The 27,340-nt window shown below is 28.9% G+C and overlaps 2 protein-coding genes across 2 annotated transcripts in view; both read right to left on the bottom strand.

Annotated features, from left to right (window-relative positions):
* LOC111677131 overlaps positions 1-24,197 on the bottom strand; it is a 55,572-nt gene extending 31,375 nt beyond the window's left edge. Inside the window, 3 exon segments of the mRNA XM_046945506.1 lie at positions 19,732-20,289; positions 21,446-22,057; positions 23,929-24,197. Of these exon segments, the coding sequence (XP_046801462.1) occupies positions 19,732-19,842 (111 nt within the window). The 5' untranslated portion in view covers positions 19,843-20,289; positions 21,446-22,057; positions 23,929-24,197.
* Positions 24,198-24,683: 486 nt separating this feature from the next.
* On the bottom strand, positions 24,684-27,340 carry LOC111683758 (endoribonuclease CG2145). Its single transcript, XM_023445861.2, has 5 exons — positions 27,119-27,340; positions 25,631-26,921; positions 25,373-25,569; positions 25,081-25,313; positions 24,684-25,016 (listed from the first exon to the last, which is right to left on the bottom strand). Exons 1-5 carry the CDS (start codon positions 27,192-27,194, stop codon positions 24,783-24,785), a joined length of 2,031 nt encoding a protein of 676 aa, XP_023301629.2. The 5' UTR covers positions 27,195-27,340; the 3' UTR covers positions 24,684-24,782.

Below are 27,340 nucleotides of genomic sequence, written 5' to 3' on the forward strand. Positions count from 1 at the left end.
GGGATAAACTATTGTAAAACTGTCTGCCATAACTTGTCTACTTTGAAGTAGCTACCACACCATTTCATAATATTCAATGTTAGGTCAAATAGTGCACAAAAACTGTGGAAAATATGTTTAAACTCATATTTTTATTTAAAAAGTTTTTATTAATTTTTTTGAAACTTACAGTAACTATTGAAAACTTTAAACTTAAAGCTTTAAATTTCAATTAAAAGTTGTATTTTAGAGCATTTTTTAATGCGTTTTTTTACACATTTAAATAAACTCAAATGACATAAACTGTCATTAAGAAATGAAAGAAAAGTTTTTTTAAAGAGAGCAAAATAAACCGTAATTTAAAACGTTTTGTACGTTGAACTATAAAAACAAAAAAATATTAACTGTAATTTGTTGACTTTATTATGGCTTTATTTGCAGCAGCAACAGCAGTAAATAAAACTTCTTCACTACATACATACTTTTCAAGTTTTAGTTAAATTAAGCTCGAAATGTAAACAAAATAACAGCAAAAACAACAAAATTTAAAACAAAAAAAAAAAAAAAACTTATTTAAAATTTTTTTTGTTTATTTACCAGCAAATAGTTAGCAAGACTTTTGAAAACAAGTTCTTGTTTTGTTTTGTTTTATTTGGGATTTTAAGGTTTGTTTTTTTCGTGTGCTTTCTTTTTTTTGAATTTTGTTTTTATATGATTTTCTGGGCTTTAAAATAAACAAAACAAACTTCAAATGCTGCTGCAAGATTTTTTTCTATGACTTTTTTTGGAGCTGTTATATGTCCCACAGAGAGTGTGGTTGGTGTTGGCTTGTGGTTACTTGCTTAAGTCATTTGGTATTTGGTACATTTGCTTCTTAACTTCAGATCAAATATCTTAGGAAAAAAGAAAACTTGAAAAAAGAGTTGCTAGGAAAAACTAAGAAAGAAAAAAACACAATCAGGTTTCTGTTAGTTACTGTTAGTTAGTCTACAGTTTACCCACACATACATATTTGTACATATTGGAGTATGGGGCAGATTAAACTAATCTTTTACGAGACACCACACAAAGATGATTAATTATATTTTCGAGTAGTTGTTTATGAAATTTAGTTGGTATTAATTTATTGCTGGCGTTTCTTTCTCTCTCTCTCTCTCTCTCTCTTTCTCTCCTTCTATCTATCTTAAATTCATATAATTTTAATTAATAAATCATGGGTGATTTATAAAAAAAAACGGTGGCTTAACGGCAGCTGTTTGCTATTAAAATCAATTTTTATAATTTTTTTATCTTACTAACTTTAAAACTCTTAGTTTATAATCCTGCCTATTGTCCTGTATTTAGTATCTGTATCTATAGACTAGATTTTTAATCTAGTTTATAATCAGGTCTGTATAGTCTGATCTATAGTGTAGTCGTTTTCGGTTCCTTATTTAACTTTAAAACTCTTGCTAGTTTATCATCTAGCCTATAGTTTAATCTGTAGTCTGTAGTCTAGTCTATACTCTAGCCTATAGACCAGTCCATAGTCTAGTCTTTAGTCTAGTCTATAGTCTAGTCTATAGTCTAGTCTATAGTCTAGTCTATAGTCTAGTCTATAGTCTAGTCTATAGTCTAGTCTATAGTCTAGTTTATAGTCTAGTCTATTGTCTAGTCTATAGTCTAGTCTATAGTCTAGTCTATAGTCTAGTCTATAGTCTAGTCTATAGTCTAGTCTATAGTCTAGTCTATAGTCTAGTCTATGGGCTAGTCTATAGTCTAGTCTATAGGCTAGTCTATAGTCTAGTCTATAGGATAGTCTATAGTCTAATTTATAGTCTTGTCAATAGTCCAGTCTATAGTTGAGTCTACAGTCTAAAGTCTGGTCTATAGTACATTCTTTAGTCTAGTCTTAACTCTACTCTAAACTCTACTTTATACTATTTTATTCTCGGCAAATAATGTTAATTAACAAAATTTCATTTATTATCTCTTAGAATTTCAATTACTTAATGAAAATCTCTTTGACTTTGTAGACCGTTTTAAATCCATCCTTAAAATTCAATTATTCTTCTAAGTTTTTTTTTGGAATTTACTAAAACCATTTAATTTGCTTACGAAGATTAAATGCAATTTTTTTAGAAACCATTTAATATTGGATTTTTTTTTATTATCTTCTGCAAAATCTTGCTGTCAAAATACTTACGAGAAAACAAAACTGCAATGGCAGGAATTTACTACTACACATACAGCAGCAGACAAACAACAACAACAAAAAATACCAATGAATACAAATACTGAAAAATAAAATGATTCATAAAAAACAAAGAATAAAAATGGAACAAACGATATATATTTTTTTGTTTTCAAAAAAAAGCTCCTAAAAACGCCGACACATCTGTTCCCTGTTTATATGTGCATATTCAGATAAACATCACCAGCAATGCCCGCAGCATGCAGCAGTAGCAGCAACCAACAACAGACGTTCTTCTGGCCGGCAAGTCCAACTGGTATTGTTGCATATTGTTTCTATTCATGGGTAGTTTTTTCCCAATTTTTTTTTGTTTATTTTTTTTTTTTCTCCATTTTCCATATTGTTGTGGTAAAGTTTTGTTGTAGTTGCATGATCACAAATCCCCCAAAAGGCAGTTACTAACAAAATGTATGCAAAGTTCGCAGGGAGTAATGGATTTTTTCACTTTTGTTTTAAAGGGATTTCCTTTTAACGTTTATGTGTTTGTTTATTTTACTTTTTTTTGTTTGTTTGTTTGTTTTTGCTATATTGTGGGTTTTATTTGTTTTACTCTATAGTATTATCTTTGGAAGTGTCACTTCTGTAGGTAACATTTAGAAAGATTTTGCTAAATATTTTCTGTGTAAGCATATTAACACTTCTTTGGATCAGTGATAGGCAGATAACTATCTGTTTTTTAGATCAGTGATAGGCAGTTAACTATCTGTTTTTGTTATACATGTGTGAGTTAGAGACCAACATAGCTTGTAAAAGAGTTTCTTGTAGTCATGCTTAAGTGATGTTTGATTTTTCTCTGTTTTGCTTAAGTGACTATAAGTAAAATAGCATTGCAAGTGAAGCTCATTTGAAATTCGTCCTTTCCATCCTATTAATATTTTAACATATTTATTTATTTTTCCATTTCAATACCAACCGTTTCGCAATTTAAAACAGATGCATACCAAAACTAAATTCTAAATGTATGGATGAGAAATGTAAATAAAACCTGGAAAATGGTGGAATAGGCAAAGCTGAATTATTTGATTTATTTATTACTGTTTAAGGTATAGAGTTTTTTTCCTAATGATAAATTCTATATTTTGTTTTAATATGAATTCTAAAACCAAAATTGTAATAAAAACTGCAAAAGTTAAATATTTATTTATTGCACACCATACACCGCCGAACGTATGTATGTAACTACTAATGGGAATTTGACTCGCACAGAAAATTTTCAAACACAAAATGGGGAGTTCTTATAGAACATCAGACACTACTTAATGTCTTGAATGAAACAGAAATCCCTTAAGAAATGTAAGCATCATGGTAAAATTCCCATATGGCACGCACGTGTTGTATATAAACTAACAAATATCCATATAATAAACTACCGAATACCAGCTAAAACAATAAAAGTGAAAAAAACCATAATCATCATTATCTTGATCATCAAAAACAATCGTAAATAGACCTAAGTTGTATTAAAAATAAACAAAAGAATACACATTTATTCTTAAAATGGATTGAGAAGAGATTTAAAAGAAGAAAATAAAAGGTATATTTTGGCAATTTGAATTTTTTTAATCTACCTACAAATTGCATTTGTCTCTGGTAGGTCATTTTGTGCAAGAACAGAAGTAAATTTCAATGAAAGAAAACCAAGAAACGGAAATGGAAACTTAACACAAGCACCCACACATATTCCCTCACTCATACTCAATTATAATGTTCTTTAAACGGTTTTATTTGTGCAAATTTGTTTTCGTTGTATAATTTAAATATTTTTCATACTTATGTATGTAAATGTTTATTCTTTTAGTAGTTACAATATTTTTTGTTTAAAATAAAATCATACATTTTATTTCAAGTCATACTCAGTCACGCGTTCTCAGTAGAAGTATAGAAAAATATATATATTTCTTTTTATCATGCAAATCACGTTGCTGAAAACGTACAACATAAAAAACCATAAACCAAAAATTGAATCACAATTGGAAATTGAGAGAAGTATGAAATTGGAAAATATACACTTCCATGAATAAAAAGTTTATATAATAATAGTACGTACGTATGTATGTACTTCTTTTTTGTGATTTTTTTCCATATTTTTTTTTTTGTTTTAACAAAAAATTATGCATATATACCAATTTAAGATCGATTCCATTCATTCATTCATTTCGTTGTTGTTTAAACACTTATGTCAGAAAATATTATAAATAAAAAAAAATATCTTTAAAGCAGTCATATAAATACATATTTACATTTATAAATATGTATATATGCCCGTATATGTTTATTTATCATTTAGCTTATTTTGACAGAATATTGTTAAATGTTTAATAATTCTCTTTTATTGTTGCTTTTGTTGTTGCTGTTATTTATGCACAAACGTTTGCATTTAATGCTATATAAGTATTTATATATTTAATTTTTATATTTATTTTTGTTGTTAATTTTGCTACATAATTGCAAAACTTTTAAATACACACATATTAGTATATTTCATTAGCTTAAAGTGCAAATGTGGTTAAGTGCAGTTTTTTTTTAAAAATTGAGAGAAAAAGTAAAATGTTAATAACTCCCCTGATTATATAACCCTCTCTCTTGACCAAAATCTCTTGATTCTTTCTATAGTTTCTTCTATAATCTTTTGGGTCTAGAGTTCTCTATATTTATAATACTTTCCATATTTGATCGCTTATAGATAGACTTTTCTGACACTAGTTTATTTAATATCTACTCTATTCTTATTTAGTTTCATGTCTCTTCTATAGTCTTTCGGATATAAATACTTCGATAGTCCCTCTATTCTACTCTATACTCTCTTTAGAATATAAGGTCTGAAAAATTCAGTATTTTAATAACTTTTTCAGTACTTTTTGATATCGAAAAATACTACAAAAACTTCTCGATTATAGAACATTATAAAGATGATCAATTACAGATAGACTCTTCTCAAAGTAGTCTATTAAATATAAATAGTCGGATACAAACACTTCGATAGTCACTCGACCACAGACTTCGATAGTCACTCGACAACAGACTCTTCTATACTTTCTTTGAGATATGGAAGCTTTTAAAGTTTCTCTACCTGGCATAGATAATTCAGCACTTCAGTATTTTTTCAGCAGTATTTGATATAGTCTAGTCTAAAGTCTAGTTTGAAGTTTGTTCAACACTCTAGTCTATACTCCAATTTGTAGTCTATTATCTAGTTTATAGTGCAGTCTAAAATCTAGTCTATGGTCTAGTCTAGTCTTATGTTTATTCTGTAATCTAGTCTAGACTATAGTTTAACCTAAAGTCAGTCTATTGTCATGTTTATAGTCTATGCTCTGTAACTTCTCCAGAGAAGTGTAAATTTAAAAGTGTGTATAGTCTAGCCTATATTCTATTCCTGTTTATGGTCTAGTCTACAGTATCGTCTATAGTCTAGTCTAAAGCTTAGTCTAAAGTCTAGTCTAGTTTAAAGTCTAGTCTAGTTTAGCATATATTCTAGTCTATAGTTTAGTCTATACTCTGTAACTCCTCCACTGAATTGTAAAGTTTAAGGTAGTGTATAGTTTCGCCTATATACTAGTCTGCAGTCTAGTCTTTAATCTATTCTGTAGTCTTGTCTACAGTGTTGTCTAGTCTGTGGTCTACTCTATAGTATAGTCTAGTACTTTTTTACACTATCTCTGATATGAAAATCTTCACGATAAAATTTTCTATAACAAAAATTTTATAACTCCTTCACTGAAGGGTATAAATTCCAAAGCGTTGAAACCCATAATAAAATATGGAAATATTATGATGATGATTTATTTCATTTTTGTTTATTTATCTGTATTTATGTATAAATAAAGACTTCTTTCTGTCTACATTCCTTATTAAGTCTATAATAAATAAAATATTATTTTAATAATTTTATACGCATTATTGAAGTTGCAAGCAAGTTTTATATGCTTAAACTTGAGGCATACAATACAGCAAATAAAAATCTAAATAAGGAATAACAGTTGAACGAAGAGAGTTAGGGAAGGACAGACGGATAGACAGACAAAATAGCTAGATAAATAACTGCATTTACAATACTACAAATACTTAATAAATATAGCTTCAAAAGGAAATTGATTTAAGTAAAGATTTTTTTATGTGTACTTAGAAAACGGAAATGTTAGTAAATAAATAATTTTAATTTCAAAATGCATAAATGTTTATAAAAGCAAATAGTATTTAAAACATATTTACCTAAATAAATCTAGGTAGTTTTAAAATAATTTTGAAATATACATACAAATGTACGTATACATAGTTTTCTATTACATTTGGAATTTTGTTGACAACAGCCAGCTAGCCAAGCAGCGGCAACAGCAGCAGATGTTTTATATGTAGTGTGATTGCTATTAAAGTTTTGTGTAATTATTTATTTTGTTTTAAGTGTTGGTATACATACATGTTTATAAAATTTTGGGTTTTTTTTTTTTGGTTTTGGGTTTTTATTGTGTATTGTCTCTCAAATATCAATGACACTTTTGACATTATAAAATGTCAATGAACAGCTGATATTGACATTTTACAAGTAGTTTAGAGTAACCAAACAGCAGAGAACAAGACCAAAACAAAAACCTATAAAAGTGTAAATTTACATGAAGATAAAACACAAAAAAAATAGATTGTAAATTTTTTTCTATACTATCAAGAGGTGTATTATAATGTAATAAAAATTATAACTGACAGTTGTGAAAAAAGAAAATATTTAGTAACAAGGCAAGTTGCATATATTGTAGTCTATCCTATGCCTATGGGTATAGCCAATATCAACTAGTTTTTTATTTTAAAATATTGTTTTTAACATTAAAATTCTTTTATTTGAAATATGCTATTTTTACGAGCCATAAAATCAAGTTTCTTCTTTTTATTGATTTAAATAACCTTTAGTTTAATTTGTGTTATAAATATTAAGAGCAATGATAATTAAACCATTAAAACATCATCATTGATTTAATAAAAAATTAAGCCATTAATCTTTGACAAGTTGTTTTTCAGAATTTTTAAGAAACCCTCTTGTCTGTTGTTCGAAATGTAAAAGAAAAAAAGTTCAAGTTCAAAAACATTTTTAAATTGTTATAAATACTTTTAGTAAAATATACTATATACTGTTCAGTTGTAGGTGGGCGTTTAAAACTATAACTAGAGAAAGAATATAAAAATGTTTTGTTTTTCTTCTTCTAGTTTGTGTGTCTTGAACACGAAAAATATGTATGTCTGGTCTGTCTATCTTTCTCACCTACATAGTAAATTGTTTAACAACATCTTTATGTAAAAGTGACTTTTAGTTGTGTTTTCGGAAAATATATTAAAAGATACTATCGTGTGTATGTATATCTGAATGTGGTTCCTAGAACATTTCCTTTAAATTTTATACTTGTCTTTTTAATGGCAATAACACCATAAATTCTATATTTTATTTCATTTTTTTTTTGTTCGAAATATTATTAATCAATTTAAACATTGTATGCAGTCTAGCCTCTTAAAAAAAAAACGCCACATGTCACCATGTCTCTGTACATATATATATGTTTTTAGTTGTGTCATGTAAATTTCTATTTTTATGAAATCAAAAATTTAATTCAATTTATTTCAATTATTATTTTAACGAGACTTTATTCATTTACTATACAATTTATTAAATCAAATTAAATTAGATTTCCAGTGCTATTTGTCAGTTTTGTTTTTGAAAAGAATACAGACATATGTATATATGCAAATATATTAGATTTGTTTGGAATGTTTTAGGTAAAATGGACTAAACAATGAGCTATAATTGGACATATGTATTTTTACAATATGCAATGACGAATTGCAAAAAATCCTTAACATTTAACTAAATATTGGAAAAAGTAAACTTATGTGAGTTAAATAACAAAATATGCAAAAATATGCTTTTAATAGAATAAAAATTACATGGTTAGCTGAGATCGTTTTTATGGGTAGATCGCGTCTAGCTTCTATTCTCAGATTGATAGAGTCTTTTTTAAGCCCTTTCGTTGCCTTTCTTTTTGTTTTTGTAGCGACACTTGAAAGTCTGGGTTTCTTAGTGGAAAATCTTTTGTCGCTATCAGAAACCTTCCCGGTATCTCTCTTCCTTTTTCAGTGTCTAGACTCTTTTTTCAGGTTGGTAGAAACAGATTTCTTTCCGTTATCTCTCTTCCTTTTTCAGTGTCTAGAATCTTTTTTCGGGTTTATCAAAAATTATTTTCTTCAATGTTGTTGTTGTAACAGGAAGTCTATCATTTTTCTCACCAACTATTTACTTTTTCCCTTTGTTGTGTTGAGATATGATTATGGTAATGGTATTATGATCTGAGTGTTCAGAGTCGGCACCCTCATCCACCCTGATCCAAAAGGATCAGATTGCTTAATGATCCCTTGTAGTACACCTCTACATTTTCGACAATGGCATAGTGTTATCTCTTCGCATTGACATCCATGAAGGTTCATTCTATTGTTATAAGTTTGCCAAAACTTTCACGAAATAAAAATATGCTCTTAAAATTAGAAATATGCACAAATATGCACTTAATTTTAAGACACATTAGTCCAATAAACTCTCCATAAAATATAATGGCATATTTCCGGTTTCCCTGCTTATCTTTCAGAGTTTATTGCACTGCCACTCAAAGTTACCCGCATTTTAAAAAGCAATTAATCTAAAGATTTGAGTAGTAGAATATATACATATACACATGCATGTATTTAGATGTTTATAAAGACTATTGGTCCACATATCCAACATCTAATCAGGAACAAAGTCCGTCCTCTATTGTCATAACAACATGCTGGTGATTAAGCAGCATATTGAAATGCACAAAAACAAGAACATTTGATTACAACAATATGAATGAACACACACCACTACATACTCTAAATGTCTTAATAATGAAATACAAAAAAAATACAATTACAAATCTAATTATAACACAGAAATTTATAGAAAAAAAATAACTAATTGCAAATAGCAAATACTTAAATACTTTGCAAAGTTCAATTAGTTTTTGTTTTTAAATTAAAATAGAAAAATTTTTAAATTTAAAGTAGAAACCAAGTGAAATACTTATTTTAATAGTTAAAGCAAAATTAAATAAACTTTTGTATACTTTACTTTCAAATCTTTATAACTTTTTATTACTTTTTACTAACTTTTTACTACTTAACCAAAAAAACTTATAACTTATAATTTAAATGAATGTTTTTTTGCCAGTAATTATTTTTTTATCTGATGTTAATATATTTTTTATTAAACAAATTTTTTTTAATGGAAAAAAGCTTAAAATTTTATATTGAAAACATGTGCGTGTTTTAAACAGCCTTTCAAATTTCAACAAACACCAAACAATCGTCTGTGCTACATTGCAGTGACCAGTTAGCCAGTTAAGTTGCTCCGTCTCTTTTTATTTAATTACAAAAACTTGATCCTAATAGACATGCTTTTAATTAGTGAAATTTTCAACATAAATAGAGATTTCAAGTGTCAATTTCAGTCCCAACACACACATACAAATTTTCATATCTCCCCATTTTGCTGCACTCATTTTGTTGAGAGCTTATACTTATTTGGCTTAGATTTAGTGGATATACTACATATACGAAAAATTGTTTTATGCAATTTGGCTACAAAGTTTTAAATTTCACACCTCCCTCGTTTTTTATATTGTGTATGGCAAATAAAAATAAAGCCGATTAGACGATTTGTAACCAACTATTTGAAACTAATGATAAGTGTGTTTCGACACTTTTGGGGTTTCCCTGAGTCATTCATTTATTTACATTTCATTCATACATTTAATTTTAGTAATTTACTGTTGAAAATGTGTGTGCAATAAATGTTCACTGACTAAACTAGATTTAGTTTAAAATGCAGAAAATATTTAAACACACAGCACAGCACAGAAAAAAAAAACAATACAAAACAATAATTAAAATAGTTTTTTCATTAAAATTAAATTAAATTCCTATAATGTATACCTAAGAGTTTTAAATAAATTATAAGGGATTAGTGCATTAACTTGTTAAGCTACTAAATCAAAATATTTAAACTTTCATTACATACTTAATAGTTTAAATTTTAGAACATTTTAAACGATAATTAAGTTTTATACTTTTGTAACTTAAAGTTTACGAACTCTATGTGACTTATAGTGGGTTTCCCTTAAGCGTCTAATAGTTTAATAGTCTAAAACAGAGATAAGTTAAAAGCTCTCTTATAATTTTTCTTATTCTCTTACTTTAACAAATTCATATTTCGAGAGGGCTCATTTATGCTTATCTGCCAATCCCTGATCTAAAGCACATTTAAGATTAAGACAAATATAAACATATTTATCTGTTCAAATAACTTTACCTTGTATAACTTCTCAGACAACTTTCTCTCTACGACTAGAACCAACAAAATTCAAGCCTTTCAAAGTATTTTTTTTTATTTCCTCTCTTTTTATAAAACATAATTAAAAAATATAGTGACTCAGCCATTATTTACTTCTTTCAGTTGTAACATAAAACTAAATGTTACTTTTTTAAACTCAAACCTTAACTCACAGCTTCAAATGATCCTTATTGTCTCGTCTATATGAGTCATAGTCTGTGAGCCTTTATAGCAAAAAAAAAAAAAAAATAAAATAAAAAAATTCTAGTATACATTTTAAAGGAAATACTTATGTTTTCAACATTCCTTTTGTCTTAATTGCTATTAATTTTACGCTTTATAATATCCACACACTCTAAGGGTACAGCAGCTGTTGTCTGCAGTTGCATTGCGCCGGCGCAGATGCTCAAGTTGTTTTACAACATGCATACGTGACTGTCTGTTTGTTTGTCTGCCTCTCTCGGGATGCTGAGTAATATCATGCCGTTTCAAATTGGCTTTAGTTTTTAGTTCTTTTTACTAAAATTTCAAATTATAATTTCACTTAAATTTGACAAGCCTTGTCGAAAAGGTTCTTGTATTTGTTTTATTTTTTTGTCAATATTTGAACCGACCGCTTTAATACAAGCTATCTTTAGTATGTTTTCTTTTCTCAAACGATCAGTATAACTTGTTATTTTCATTAAAGCTATTTAAAAAAAAAAGCTCTGAGCAAAAGTTACTAAGCTTTTGGTTGTCATCAATTTTTCTGTGGAAAAAGTTTTTTTTTCTCAGACGATCAGTATTCCTTGTTAATTTCATTAAAGCTATTTTGAAGAATAAGCTCTGAGCAAAAGTTATGTTGCTTTATGTAAGCTTTTGATTGTAATAAGTTTTTCTGTGGATAAAGTTTTTTAGTAAAAATGTATAAAGTTTCTTTAAAAAAGTAGTTTTCAAGAAAATTTTAATAAGAAAAACTGTAAGAAAAAAGCTTTTCTTGTGAAAAAGTATGTTAGAAACTGACATTTTTAGAAAAAGTTTTTGATATAAAAGTTTTTAGTAAAAAGCTATTAAAAGAAATTTGTTTGTAGTGGATAGCTTTTTTCGTAATTTCCTCTTATTGCTAAAAATCACAAAAAAGCTCTTTATGAAAGGAATAATTCACCAGAAGCATATTTTATTATAGTTTTAAGTAAAAAGCTTTTAGGTAACGAAAGTTTTTGAATAAATTTGTTTGTGGTAAAAAGCTTTTTTTGTCATTTCCATTTAATGTCAAAGAATGCTTATAAAAATCATTATAAACCAAGAAAATTTGTTTGCAAAGGAAAATTATATTGCTAAAATATAACCAACAATGAATACATTCTTTAACATACTGTCAACACTTAATATCTATTTAAACATTAATAACAAAATAACCATTAGAAACAAATCATTCTTTTTAGCTTACATACATACAGACGTATGTATGTACTTTCATGCACTTTCCATTATCGACATGTAATTCGTTAAATATGACAACTGAAGAAAAAAAATTAAAAAATGAAAACAGAAATGAAATGAACCTAAATAATGTGTGATAAAAAAAAATAAGGCAAAATGTCACTATCGTTTAAGTGTATTTATCAGTAAATTACGTTCATAAATATGAAAACAATATGTACACAATGTGTCAGAAAAATGCATATGTTTTTTTTTTTTGAGTGATTACAACTTAAACACCTTTAACACTACAATGCAGAACAGAGCAGGGTAGCACAATAATAATTATGTTTAGTTACAATTTTTTTTAAGAACTTTTGAAAAGAAACCGAGAAAAACACAAAGAATGAGAAAAAAAAACATAAAGTGCAAACAAAGAAAATAATCATGAAATATGGTAAAGGAATTCAATACAATATACTAAACAAATATACATACGATATTTGTCTGTATATATTTTATTTATATTTGTGGTCTACATACATTTATACAGTGAAGATATACTTTATCTAACCAGCATATCAGTCATTCTTCATTTATTCTTTTACTCATTCCATTTAGTGTTTAATATTTATTTCAATTTTTTTTATGTAAGAAATTTGTTGTTTTCCTACAATGAAAGTTTAAACGAGTCCATAGTGTATCATAATATAGGGCGGTGGCGGCATTTACAAAAAAAAGCAACATCAAGACAAAAACCCAATAAAAGCTAAAACAAAAATTATAAATTTAAAATTTTTACAACAAAAAACACTTGATATTCATAAATGCATATTTAAGGCGTTTGTTATCTAAACATATTTGCTTTCAACTTGCATATGTATAAATTTCTGGAGGAACTCTATACATATTCCCTAGTCTAGTCTGTATAATAAATACATGTTTAATTTGAGAAAAGAGCTTTTAAAAAGTCAAAACAATATTGTCAGATACCGGTTTTCCTATTAACATTATGTTATTTCGAAGCTTGTTTAGTAAGCACTTTAAATCATAAGTGGGTGTTTTTATATACATTCATATATAAAAAAAATAATGAAAATACATAGTTTGAGGAAAAAATTTTGAAAATTTTTTTTAATTTTCCTATAAAAGTGAAAGTAGTTTATTTTGTTTTTATTTCTTTAACATAAACTGATCTTAAATAAATATTATTATAAAATTGTTAATTAATCACAACAATACCTAAACCAACACCTACTTAACTTCACCAGCATTCACTCAATTCTTTTCATATTTTGTAACAGATGTTAAGCAAGTTTGTTTATAAAGAAAAATATTTTGACAATTTGTTTGTTTCTGATTTATATTTTGGTTTTGATTTAAAAGCTAATTTTAAATAATTTCCTCTTAAGTTGATATATGACTTTCGAAATATTTGAAAACTTGCCACTTTATAAGAAATAAAATCTATTTTTATACGAAATTTTTTATTTTTATTTAATAATCTTAAAAAAATTTTCAAAGAAAATCGATTTGATCAAATTTTGAAGGCAGAGACCATAGTATTCTCCGAATTCGAATCTGACCTCAGAATTTCTTTAACCATGCGGGGATATTGTGTTTATTTCTGGCCCTTTTTGAGCCTTTAAACAGCACCAAAAGAACTTTGACATAACTTATTTTTCCTTTGACATATCTTCACTTTTAGCTTAAAAACTTATGGTTTTCGGTATACTTATGGTATTTATATTTTGAATTTTAATGGGAGTGGTCATAAAGTGGGCGTTGCACCTAACATTAACCACGATTTCGATTAATATTGAACTAACAGTTTAAAAACATTGTAAGAATTAATTTTTAATTTATTCTAAATAACAAAGAGGCGGGATCTGAATAGTGCAGGTAACATCTTCTATTAACGTAAATCCTTTTGATTAATATCAAGAATACCAGCTCCAAAATTATAAAAGAGTATTTTTTTATCATTTTGGTAATAAATGAACGGAATCAAAATAGTGGGCGTGGCACTTGCTACAAAGCTAAATACTTATTATGGAATATTTCTAAATAATCTTTTTCTAAATATTTTATTTTGAAATTCTCTAAAATATACATATTTTCAATTGTATTTAACCTTTTTACCACATCTTCAGCATTATAAATAAATATGGGCGGAGTATATAGTGGGCATGGCGTTTCACTTGAAAAGTGATGCTTTTATTTTAAAAAATGTCAGGTTAAAGTAAAACCCAGCAAGGTTATTCAAAATATCATTTTTAACAACAAATAGTGGGCGTAACAACTATATTAACCAAGATGCGAATTTGCACTGTTCAAGCCTTTAGAAAAGTATTATTTTTTTTCATAAATTTTTCGTCCTCTTTAATTTAATTACATCCGAAGTTATCAACTTTAGCAAGTTTCAAAAAGCAAAAACAACATTTGGCGTAGATGTAACGCCTCTTTCTTTTTTTGTTGTATTTACATGAATGTTTATTAAGTGGCATCATTAAATGTAGGTTGCAAGAACAAGTCTTTGCTGCATAAACATTTATAAAATGTAACAATATTTTTAACTAAACATATGTACACAAACAAAAAAATAAAACTAGGCGTTCAATAAACAATAATAGCTAATGCCAGCAATATTTTCCATGAATTAATTTATATGAAATCCGATTATTGTATTGATGTATTTATGAATATGTTGCATGTACAGATACTTGTTTATAACGTACAAAACTACATTAATGTATATAAATATAACATATTTGTAGTTATTTGTAAATCCCTTAGTTCAAATTATGTAAATTGACATAATAGTTAAGAAGGCAAAAAAAAACTGGCATATTGAAAAGATTTTCGCATATTTTATATAAACATTCAGGTCATGCAACTAGGTCAACCATCTACAATATACATACATACAAACAAATAAAAAAAAACTTGTAAAGATGCAACATACCAACTATATCTACATATATACTTACATACATAAATAGTATATTTTATCTATCTATAGTTTTCTAGTACACAAAATCATTATGATTGAGATGTTGGTAAAAACTCTGAGAGGGTAGGGTAATGGTTGGTAGTTTGTATTGGTTAGTCTCCAGAGGACATATGGTAGCGAAGAAGAAAAAAAGCCGCAAATATGAAATGAAGAAACAGAAAACTAGTGAACAGCATTAGCAACAACGTCAACATAATCAACAAAGAAGTTTGTTACTTTAAGTGTAATACATAAGTTGCAAATTTGTTGGCATTCAATTGAGGCAGAAATGGAACTGTTAATGCACAGTACCTATTATTCTCAATAATTTTATACTGCAACTTTTCATTTAAATTCCCACATGATTTTTTTTTTCTAAAAACATTTTAAAATTGAGGTTAAAAAAAACAGGATGTAGTGTGAATAATTAGGTGAAGTCTATGTGAGTTTAAATTTAGATGATAATTATGTTCTAATTAAATTGTTTTGAGCCTTCATTTATAATTTTCAAAATCTTTGGAAATTTATCTCATTACCGATAAGTAATGAAGTAAAAAATGTTTAAAAGTGTAGAATAGTGGGCGTAGCATCTGCTATTAAATTGAATCCTTTTAATAAATATCTAGAATATATCGTGCTTTAATATTGTAAACGAGTAATATCATTTTAATTTTAGCAAATTTATACAAAAATGAAAGGGATTAAAATAGTGGGCGTGGCACTTGCTACAAAACTAAATAATTATAATGGAACATTTCTAAATGTTGAACTATTAAATAGAAATTTTCCCAAAGAGTTTTAAGCGCTTTTTTAATACATTTGTAAAATCAGTAAAAGAAATAAAAATGGGCGGAATATATACAGGAGGTGTGGCGTTTCTTTAGAAATATAACTATTATGTTCTTAAAAATGATAAGTTAACTTTAAACCCGAATTGAAAGTTAGTTTTTTCAGAATAACAACAAATCAAGTTTTTTAATGGCGCCATATCATTAATATCGACAACTATGTAAAATAAACTTTACGATGCAGTATGTCCTTTTTAACAGATCAAACGAAGTTTATTGAATATTGACTACATAACTTTAAAAGCCTTGGCTTACTAAAACATTTAAATAACACACACGCACACATAGACGTACTCACAAATTTAAGACCCTAAAGTTTTCCAAGGAGTAAATGTATCCTTTTTGATAGTGTTTAAACCGAATCTTTTCTTAAAAATAACTCTACAAATTGACAAGTATTTGCAGAGAGTCTGTGAATATATCTCTAAAGTTACGTGCCATTACCACATACTGTCGGTAAATTCCTATTTGTATATGTATTCATTACACATCACTATTCTCGTCATCATCATCAGCAGCATCAACATGAAAAAGTTATCAATTTTATATTGTTGTTGTCAGTAGATGTTGCTGTTAGTTGTTGTTGTTGTTGTGTGAACACTCATCAGTTTGGTCAACAACAAAAATTTTAATATAGAGTATATATTTCAGTTTTATGTATATGTGTACTACTTTTTTTGTTATTCCTTGTTTTCTTTTGATACTTAATTTATCCTTCTAAAAACTACTCGTACAACTACTACTACAATACAGCTACAACTACTGATGACGTTTTCTACATTTAAGTCATTTGTTGATGTTACAGTTAAAGCCGTAGTGAGAGGGAGAGTGAGTGGTCCAAAATGAAAACGAGTAGAAAAATGAAAAACAAAAAAAAAAAAAAGAAACACAACAAGATTCATTCATTTTGGTTTTTTGCAGGATTACCAGCATACATAATAAAACAACTACAACAATAATAACAATAACAAAAAGAAATACACGATTAAAAACGGCAATAATGGAAATGTTGAAATATATTTTTGTTGCGACTTTGTTGTTGTTGTTTTAAATATTTTTTTGTTTAGTATTCAAACCAATGACGTGCAATTTAGTGCAAAAACTAGGACAATCAATGGCAAGGATGTCTCTGACGTTTTCGTTAAACACAAAAATGTATGATTTTGCTTTTTACTTGTTTTTTTTGCTGTTGTTGTTGTTGTTCGTTCGTTTGTTGCACTTACATAAATGCTGCTGAATTAAAATAAACTTCGCTACTTCGGCAACATTTATGGGCTTTTACGTCATAATACAACAGAAATGCAAACCTAGGCCTGCATTTAAATGTAAAATAAGAGTAAGTAAAGGCGTGGTGTGGTGTCGCTAATTGAGTGCTTGGAGAGAGTATAAGAAAAAAAAGAATGCCATAAATGACTAACGACCTAAGTAATTGAAGAAATTACAGTTTCATAATAAACGAAAAATTCTTTTGAAAACATTTATTAAATTAAATTGAACGAAACGTTTTTGCTATAAATTTAAATGAAACTAAATATGCTATATTTTCGTAATTTAAGGATAATGTGACAAAGTAGTTGTTAACCTAGAAAAAATTGTTTTTACAATTGTGTGTGTAAATACCTGCTCTGACATTATTTGCATTTTTCTTAAGTGTTTTTTGTTGTTTTTGTTGTAACACTTATGATTGAGGTGTGATTTATAACACAATTCAAGGACTTGTTTTTAAAATGACAAACAATTGTCATACAAACACACACACATATACATTTGTAACTGTAGTTATTATTGTTGTTGCTTTTATGCCGGCGAGGACATGTCTAAATAGGCAAAAGGAAGTCACTGAGGCACTTGAAACAGAGAAAGTCAGAAAAAAAGATAGAAACGTTTATATTATACATAAATATGCATTTATACGGTTGTATTTGTCACTAGTTTGTTAGAGACGGAAAATTTGTATCCAGTGGCTTTTTATAAGGTATATAATAACTGTTATATTGTGCTTGTCTTATACTACTATAACTATATATACATATATAGAATATATCCACTGTCTTAGTGTGAAAAGATAAAAATAAAAAAACAAATGCAAATGAATTTGTCACATTGAAGCGTAAACGTCTTATATTTTGAAATACTGCATAAATCATAAATCATCACAGCAGGTAGTGTAGTTATAGCTTAAGAAAATATTTAACCAAAAACTCAGAAATGTAAATGTCAAAACAAATATAATTTCAAAAAAATATATGCATTATTAATATATATTTTCTCTTAGGTTTTAAATTCATGGCTATGTATTTTAACACCTATATAAAAACATTTTACTTTAAAATCTAATTATTTTCTTTTAATTTTATCAATTTTCTGTTTTGTGAAATGTAAACAAGGGTTTTTTTGGGAAAAAAATGTTACAACTATTTTCTTGATATTTGTTGCAAAAGTTATTGTATCTTCTTTTCGACATACTTGGAAAAGTTTTATCAAATTGTCAACAAAAACTGTTTGCTTTTTTTTTCTTTAAATTTTAGTTATATACATAAATAACTGTTAGAGTAATATTTATTTTTTCAGTTGAATAACGGGTCATTGTTTATGTTAACCAGATAACAATGTTTTTCAGATTTTTTTTACCAAAATGTGTACGTTGTCAAGGTCAAACTAAAGGAAACTCCTTAAAAGTATTCAGAATACTAAAAAGAATGAAAATACATTATCTTTTGGAACAGAGTTCTTAGCCCACACATAAATTTTCGAAATTGTTACAACTAAGTCTCGAGTTGTCTGTTATTAATATCTACGTAGATAGTTTTGCATATTCTAAAGATCTCGAATTGGATGAAGTGAGATGTCGACATATTGTAGAATTATAGACTTACTTAGAATTCATACAATATCTTTTACATATCTGTGCCGCTCTACAAGAGTGCAGGCTGAGAGAGATCTTGGTAGAAGCCTATTTTCCTAGTTAATCCAAAATTAGAAATATCTAGGTGAATGTCTTTGGGTTTGATGTATTATACATACTCCTATCAACCTAACCTAACCTAGAAATATCGATTCGTTCTCTCAGACACCCTGTCCAAATAATCGATACATATATCCGTGCCGCTCTACAAACTGAGAGAGATCTTGGTTTAAGCCTCTTTTCCTAGTCAATCCAATTGGCTAGAAATATCGCATACTGCTCTCTGAATTAAGGTCCAAATTAAAAATCACATTTTCAGTTAAAGATCGTTGTTTTAAAAAGAGAAGATGTTCTTCAAGGTCCAAATTAGAAATCACATTTTCGTTTAAAGATCATTAGTTTGGTTAAAGCTATATCAATGATCATACATGGTATAGATCATTTAGTGCCGATCACTGATATACAACAATGAAAAAACTTTTTTTGTGTTACTTTTCCGAATAAATAAAATTTGAAAATTATTCTTCACTGGGTTATCGTTTTCGCTAAAAAAAAATGTTGCTGTAGCAGTTTAGTTACGTTAGAAAGAAAAGATGTGGGCATGTGAATGCAAACACTTGAATGTTGATACATAAAACTTTATTTTCTTCTACTTTTGTGCAAAACTTTGAAAATTCTTATCACAACAGTAAAAGAAAAACGTAACAATATTGTAGACAATTGCTTTAAAATTGTACAGAAAAAAAGAAGACAAAAACAAGAGACAAGAAAAAATCTCAGACAAAAAACAACAGACACTATGCAGGTTTTTTTTTAGCCAAAAAGAAACAATATAAAAAGATAAAAAGTTTCTTTAAATTTTTTTATCTTTAAACAAAAAAACTCTAAAGGAGCCAAGTGAGATAAATACATCGAGAAAAATAAAACTTTAACTTAATTAGATGTCCTAATTTATGGCAAAAACAAAAATGACAACAATTCACTCACCTCTAGATAAACATCGCTGTCCGGATTGAAGGTGTCATTAACCCGTTGAAATGTGTAGTTCACATGCGGTATCGAATGTAAAATTCTAACAAGTATGCTGGGCTGCTCCATTATGATATTTTCTTTTATATTTTCTACACTATTATTTTTTATTATTACACTTTTTTGTGTGTTTTTTTTTTTACTTTTTGCTTTTTTAATTTTTGTCTCTAGTTGTTGTTGTTGTTGCTATTTGGCTTGGAACAAGGTGAACAAAGAGGTTAAGTATGATTCCTGTTTTGGGGGGTTGGTTGGTTGCTACTTCAAGAAGTACTAGGCCAAAAGTACTTGTAGTTGTTGTATGTGTATGAGTTTTTTGTATTTTTATTTAAAATAAAACTCACTCACAAGAAAAAAACTCTAATACACGCACACTTGCTCTCACTTGTTTTATTTTTGTTTTAAGTTTTCTTTAGTTTTATGTTCTTGTCATTTTTCCTTTTTTATTCCTTTTTTTTCGCTCGTTTATCTTTTATTTGTTTCGAAACTCTTTTTTGTTATTTGTAAGGAGAGTTGTTACTGTAAATATAGAAGAAGAAGCTTAGATTATGTGGGAACGTTTGACAAACGCCAGAGCGTTGTAGGAGGTGGTGGTGTTGCTGCTGGTGGCGTTGTTGGTGGTGGAGTGATGAAACATTTGAAGAAGCAGCAGCAGTTAAGACAATTTCAACAACAACAAAATAAAATTTTAATAATATCTCTTCTATGTATAACAACAATGATTACGACTTTTGACGTCACATACACATGCATACACACACATGAACTTATAAAGAGCTTAACACACACTCATACAAAGCCAGGCTACCAGCCTGCCAGCCAGTCAGTCATGTCCTTTAAGAATTGATTTTATTTTTTTTTAAATTCTCTTCTATTTTCCCTTTTTATGTGTGTCTTTGTATCTCTTAGTTTTCTTTTATCTTTAATTTGTTGTTGTTGTTGTATACACACTTTTTTGTATCTTTTAAACGTTTATTAAATATTAATTGACTGACAAAATGTTTTTGTTTAATTTAAAAAAAATATTTGCGTTTTATTTTACAGTTTTTGTTCAAATACACAATTATTTTTATTTGTTTAATATTTCACTTTTGTTTTCGTTAAATAAATGCACATTTTGTTGTTGTATTTGTTTTAATTTCTTTTAAATGCTGTTGTTGTTGTTATTACTACACATAGAGACGACACACTCAGTCTTATACACTTTATTTACACCTTGTTTTTATGTAACATTTAATCCACCCTAGAGATGAGTATGAGATTTTTGATGAAGGAGGTTGATGAAAAAGTAAATGATGTTGGTGATGATGATGATGATGTTGTTGAAGATTTTGTTATGGGTATGAAGAATGCTACACAAAAAAAAGAGATCAGTTCAGGGAACAACTATGTAGTATCACTACTACTAGCATGACAATTATACATTCATATGTCTAAAAACTAGTAGTAAGTATTCCTTTTACCCTGCCTGTCCAACTAACAGCAGCAATAGTTGCCTGCCAGTTTGTCTTCTTTACTTTTTCGTCCTCGTTGTTTTTGGTCCTCGTAGCTGCTGTGCTAGATTTTCACTTTCGTTTTCACACCCAAAAATATGTACTTATACAACCAACATACATTATTGTTAAGCTCGTAGCTGGAGCAAACAACCGACCGACCGTCATACAGGCATACATACCATTATCTACATACACACATTTACAACTACTAAAAAAACACAGACACACAAAACTCTTTTACACGCACTATTTCGTTTAATATTTTATTTTTTTTGTATTTTTCAATCATTTAATTTATGTATAAATATTATTTACTTTATATATTGTATGATTATTTAATTGCATTTTATCGATTTTTTTATTCTATTATTTTTTCACTTTTGATTAATATTTTTTTTGCAATATTTTTATTTGAATTTGTGTTTTCCTTTTTATATTTTCCTTTCAAAACTACACTCGCGTTTAACCGTGCACGATGTTCTTTCCTTCGCGTATACGTGCGTTTTGCTTACATTTCACTCAAACTGTAATAGACATTGCAATGATGGTTGTTGAGAGCAAGAACGAGAGAGAGTGCAAAAAGAGCGAGTCAGCAAATGATAAGACATTGTGTAATTCACCATACTTTTTTGACAATCATTGTGGTGTAGTATCTCTCTGCTTGCTGTTGAGTTTTATAGCTATTTCTTGTTATCCCGTTAAATGAAGGATACAAATGTTTTTGTGTGCATGTGTTCAAGGCGAATTTGTAGTATTTCGGGATTGCCAAGTTTTTGGTGGTTTTTTAATTACTGTAAAATAAAAGAAAGAGTAATTAAGTGGTTTTGTAATTAAATCTAGTTTTAAGAAGTTTTGTTAACAAATTATGACTTTTTAAAGTAATCGAATGAATTGTGAATGTCTTAATATGAAGACTAAATACTTCATTTCGGGAGAACTGTAGTCCATTCGCTCATGTTTCCTATATTCCTTTTGAATTAAGGGGCAGTATGCTAATAAATGAGTTACGATCTTTAGATTATGAGTTCGCAAACCAATTTAAACAATCCAGATTTCATTGCCGCATATCATTGATGAGTAGAAAAGTGTTAAAATGATGTATAAACAATATCATTGCAATACATGTCTGTAGTGTGGCGACACTTTTTCACAAAGTTATTGGAATTTATAGAATCTGTAGGAAAGAACATCTTCTGACTTATAAAATGTTTGTCATTAAGAACTGTTTTTTGTAATGGGAGGAGAAACTGTCGGTAGTGATGTTGATTTCGCAATTCTTCAATATTTTTAAACGTCAGTTTGTGAAATTTAAATTTATAAAAAATCTAACAAATTTAGAATCTTTCTGAATCTAAAATAAGTTTAAATTAGGAAATGATTTCTTATGTCAATAGCGGGTTTATTTCAAAAACGGGTTTAGCAAAACAAATAAAACTCTTTCCAAAAACAAAAGAACTTTACATTAGGAAATTATCTGATAATAAACTCTTCACACTCTGCTAAACAGATTGAGACTTTTGTTTTCAATTAACAATCTATTAGAAATTATTTACTTTTCGAATTTACTTTTTTCCCTTAACCAATAAAATTAATTCAATAATCTTGAAGTAAAATAAAAACCTCCATTGTTCATTACAAAAAAAATATTTTAATATCAATAAATTGAATTCCAAACTAGTTTTTTTATAATGAGTGTTTGTTATTATGGTGTAATAAGAATGACAACAACAAATACAAAAATAGCAATGACAACAAAAAAATAAAAAAAAAATATGGACAGGGTTATATTTAGAAAGAGACAATTACTCAATGCAAACTGCAATTCTGGTAAAAAAAAAACTATAAATTATGTGTAATTTGATAGGTGAGCTAAAACGAACAAAAAAAAATCCAAATAAATTATTTACACCTTTATTTATTTTAAGCTAAGTGTACAAAAAAACTGTGTAATATGAAACTTTTGGTTAACAAAACCATAAATAAAAAATAATTATGATGACCTGTGTTTGTAATAATTAAAGCCAAATATGGTAATCAAATTACAAATTTTGAAAAGAAAAATATAAAAAAATTATTTTGGCACAATTTGATTCAAAGCAAACAAGATTTCAAAATCTGAGGGCTTTGTCTAATTTAATATTCTACTTAAAATTGGCAACACTTTTTTTGGCCATACCAAACTCCCCTTCTAAACTTTCCCATACAATTAAACAATTAAAGCTGAAAGTTATTTTTATTTTTTAAATCCTGTCGGCTTGATTAAATAAATATCCATCATCCGGTTATGAAATTTCTTTAATGTTTATTCGTTTTTTTATTATTATTTTAATTAAGCTTGCTTGCTTTAAATTTCTTTGAATTTATCCGACTTTAAATTCATGTTTTCTTTTGTGTTTGATTCCTTTATTGTTTGCTTTTTCTTGTTTTTTATATTCTATACACTAAAAGGTATATTTTATTATTGTTGTTGTAGACTTTAAATGAAAACATTACAATAATACCAATTCTACTACTAACAAACGCTCAAATGAACCCCACAAGAAAACAGAACAACAACAACAAAAAAACACCATCATTACTCAGAGATACACCTATACAAACAAAGATTTTTCACAAAATTTACCATCACTTTATTGTTTTTGTTCTTTTTTTATTTACTCACTTTTTTCACTTAAATTTGCCGTAAAAACAGCTTGTTTTTTACTCTTCAATTACACCCACTCTTTGAGCATAATTTTTGTGCTTCTAACTTAATATTTTATTAAATTATTTTACTTTTAATATATATTTTAAGTTTAATAACACTTTTTGTTTAAATTTTAATTGTTTTTTTTTAATAGTAATTGTTTGTTTTCGTTTTAAATTTTGCGCAGTTTACTCGTTTCCCGTTATTCGTGCGTCCGCGGCGACAGTTGCTGTGATACTGATTTAGTAATAAGCGAAGTAGTTAATGCAACACTAAATCGGCGAATTCACTTAAAAATGGTGAAGCCATATTGTATTTTTCTTTAGAGGCGATTTTCTTTGTTAAAACACTTCCATAAAGTTGAAGTATGGCAACGCTGTCTTGTTGTGTTGGTAAATAAACTTACCACTGTACAACTAATAAATGTATTTATTTTAAAATATATCAAAAATATAACAAAAAACCTTTTCCAAAATTTAGCAAATTTGTGGTGAGTTTTGTTGTCTATCGTAATACAATTCGCCTCTTATTTCACCTTGTGTAGTTTCAACTTGACATCTTATATTAAAAATATATAAAATGTCCCCACTTTAACCTTCTTCTTCTTGTGGTTGAGGTTCCTGCTTAATGCTGCAGCACAATAATAAGTTTAATGTTGCCAGATACAAAAATGTTAGCCTTTAGCCAAGTTTTATTCCTTACAGTTTTTTTTTTCAAAAAACAAGGTTGTATTTCACTTAGTTAAAACTAAACTAATTTAATTTTATTAAACTTTGTCGTTGAATATAAAAATTTCACTTATACAAAAAGGTTTTTCGTTTTTTAACAACTTAAATTTCTGGATAAGCACTGCCTATCAAGCTCTTGCCACGATAACGCCATGAATAGGTTACAACACCAATTTTATTATTACCCAAAGAAACGGGGCAAGTACGATCGGCTCTCAACTTAAAGCACACAGTATACAAAGCCAATTCCAATTCGGGTGAGGTGCCAATAAACAAAGTATTAACTGGTTTATTTAAACCGTTATGGGTAAAGCGTACTTTCATGACCTTGCCTTTCTGCAAAGAGTAAACAGTTCATGAATTATAACAAACTAAAACAAAAACACAATCCATTTCCTACCGTTCCCAAATCCAATTGGTTAAGGTAACCCTTGTAATCTAAGTGACCAGCCTTTTCTTCATCATGGAAATACACCCAGTTGTGCAGACCAATAATAGTGCCATTCTTGACTTCATTAACAAAAACGTGTTCAAAACCGGAGCTACCAATTTTACCGCTACCACGGGAATATTGTGTAAACCATAATTCTTTAACCAAATCACGGTGGGTCTTGGGATCGGGAGAAACAATACCTTTACCAAATAAAACAAGTGTTAAAAAATGTATTTTAGTAAACATCGTACATCCTTACCTTTTTGTTGTAGGAACAACATGGCTTGCCTCATGACATTGGTGGCCATGACAGCGTCAACAAAATCATTTTCCTCTTTACGTTCTATGGGAGTAATATGCTCATTCACCAAAGTATCCTGTTCATAGTTATTGAACAATAAACGCATTTTGGCAATAGTGGGAGAATCGAAAACTTTAGGGTCAACATCTAAGAGTCTTTGAAAAAAATATATATTTACTAAAATAAATCCTCCTTAATTACATAAAATCAACTTACGGTTGTGGTGCCTCATCGGTGCTATCAATGGATCTAGTTTTGCCTTGAGCATTAACCGTAATCAAGTTCAATTGACTGTTGACCTCCTTGGTGTACAGGGTTTCAGTTAGGGAACGAATTTCATCATCAGAAGCCAAATTATTGCCTTGACTTTCAAAACCTGGACGTACGGTGGTAGTAGTGCCGGTATGGGGAACAAACGATACACCACCAGTGGAACCACCAGAGCCAGCCACAGGAGACTTGGGAGTGGGTGAGCGTACGGTTGTAGTTACTGTGCTGCTGGGTACATTAGCTGGTGTAGGCAATGGTTTATTCCAGGCTGAAGGTGATGAAGGATTCAAGGGAGAAGAGGGTGTGGGAGTAGGGGATTTAGGCACCGGTAAGGCAGGAAAATCTTCTTTTACTGAAGGTCTACGAGGGGCTGGCAGAGAAGGAAATTGGTCTTTGTTGCTGGGTTGAGGAGAAGCCGGCTTTTTCGAATCAAAACCACCACGTAAATCGAAATCCAATTGCTGAGGGCGAGCTGTAGTGGTAGTAGTTGTGCTAGAAGTACTTGTAGAAGTTGTGGTTGAAGTAGAGGTCGAGGTGGGGGCGGGTGTTGTCATGGGAGCTAAACCAGAACCGGGTTTTCCTCCTGGTTGAGGGCGAGCGTTGAAACCACCACCATAACTTAAATCCAAACCAGAGGGCTGAGACTTGGGTGGGTGATAAGGAGCAAATCCGGGAGGCATATTAGGTTGTGCACCAGGTCTAGGTAAATTCTGTTGCGGGAATGGACCACCAGGTCCATTTTGATTATTGGGCATATTATTAAAGTATTGCTGCACTGGAGGTTTCACAGTGGTGGACAACACTCCACCTACAGGATGTGGTTGAGGCCATTGTGGTGGATTAGGTTGCCTGGCACCGAATGGAGTTGGATTAGTGGTGGAGCTAACAGCAGCATTATTATTAGCCTGAGGCCATTGTGGAGGACCGGCACCAAAAGGCGAAGAAGAGGGTGTATCAGGACGAGGTCCCAAAGGAACTAAAGGAGCATTAGATATAACTAATGGTGGTGGTTTATTACTGCCGGCGGGCACAGTGGGGCCACTGGCTGTAGGCTTTTGATTGCTACTAGAGGGCTGGGGTACATTAGCATTTTGTGTTGGTTTGGCGGTGGTAACTTCTAGTAAGGGATCTACAGTGGTTTGTGATGAACCCTCAAACCATTTCTTAAACCAAGATTTTTTGGTAGTAGGCTCCTCAGGAGGTGCTGGTGTTATTTCCACTTCAGTTTTATATGAAGCTGTAGATAATAAAATTTTCAATAATTTTTGTTTTTATTATAGAAATGTATACAATTCTTAGAATATAGAAATAAATGATAAGAATTAGGGTCATTTAATAAGCAGGGGTAATTATGTCTTTTATATATATTATTATGAATTTTTACAGTTGTTTTGTTATTTTTTGGGAATGTTCCAAAGTTATTGTGAAACTTACCTGAAATTTCGCACTGAATCACACATAAAACCACCAACAACACTAAGGTTGTTAATTTTGAAGACTTCAATAACATTTTTAATGTTTTTTTTTTCTTTTATTTTAATAATTCATAGAGACAAGTAATGACGTTCACGTTTATTTTCTTGTTTACCAGACAAGAGACGTTGTTAATGCGGCAAATGTTTTACTCAAACTAAAATCAAGTTCAGTCTTCTCACA

This window comes from Lucilia cuprina, chromosome 3, assembly GCF_022045245.1.
Source record: "Lucilia cuprina isolate Lc7/37 chromosome 3, ASM2204524v1, whole genome shotgun sequence".
In the NCBI taxonomy this organism is placed as follows: Eukaryota; Metazoa; Arthropoda; class Insecta; order Diptera; family Calliphoridae; genus Lucilia; species Lucilia cuprina.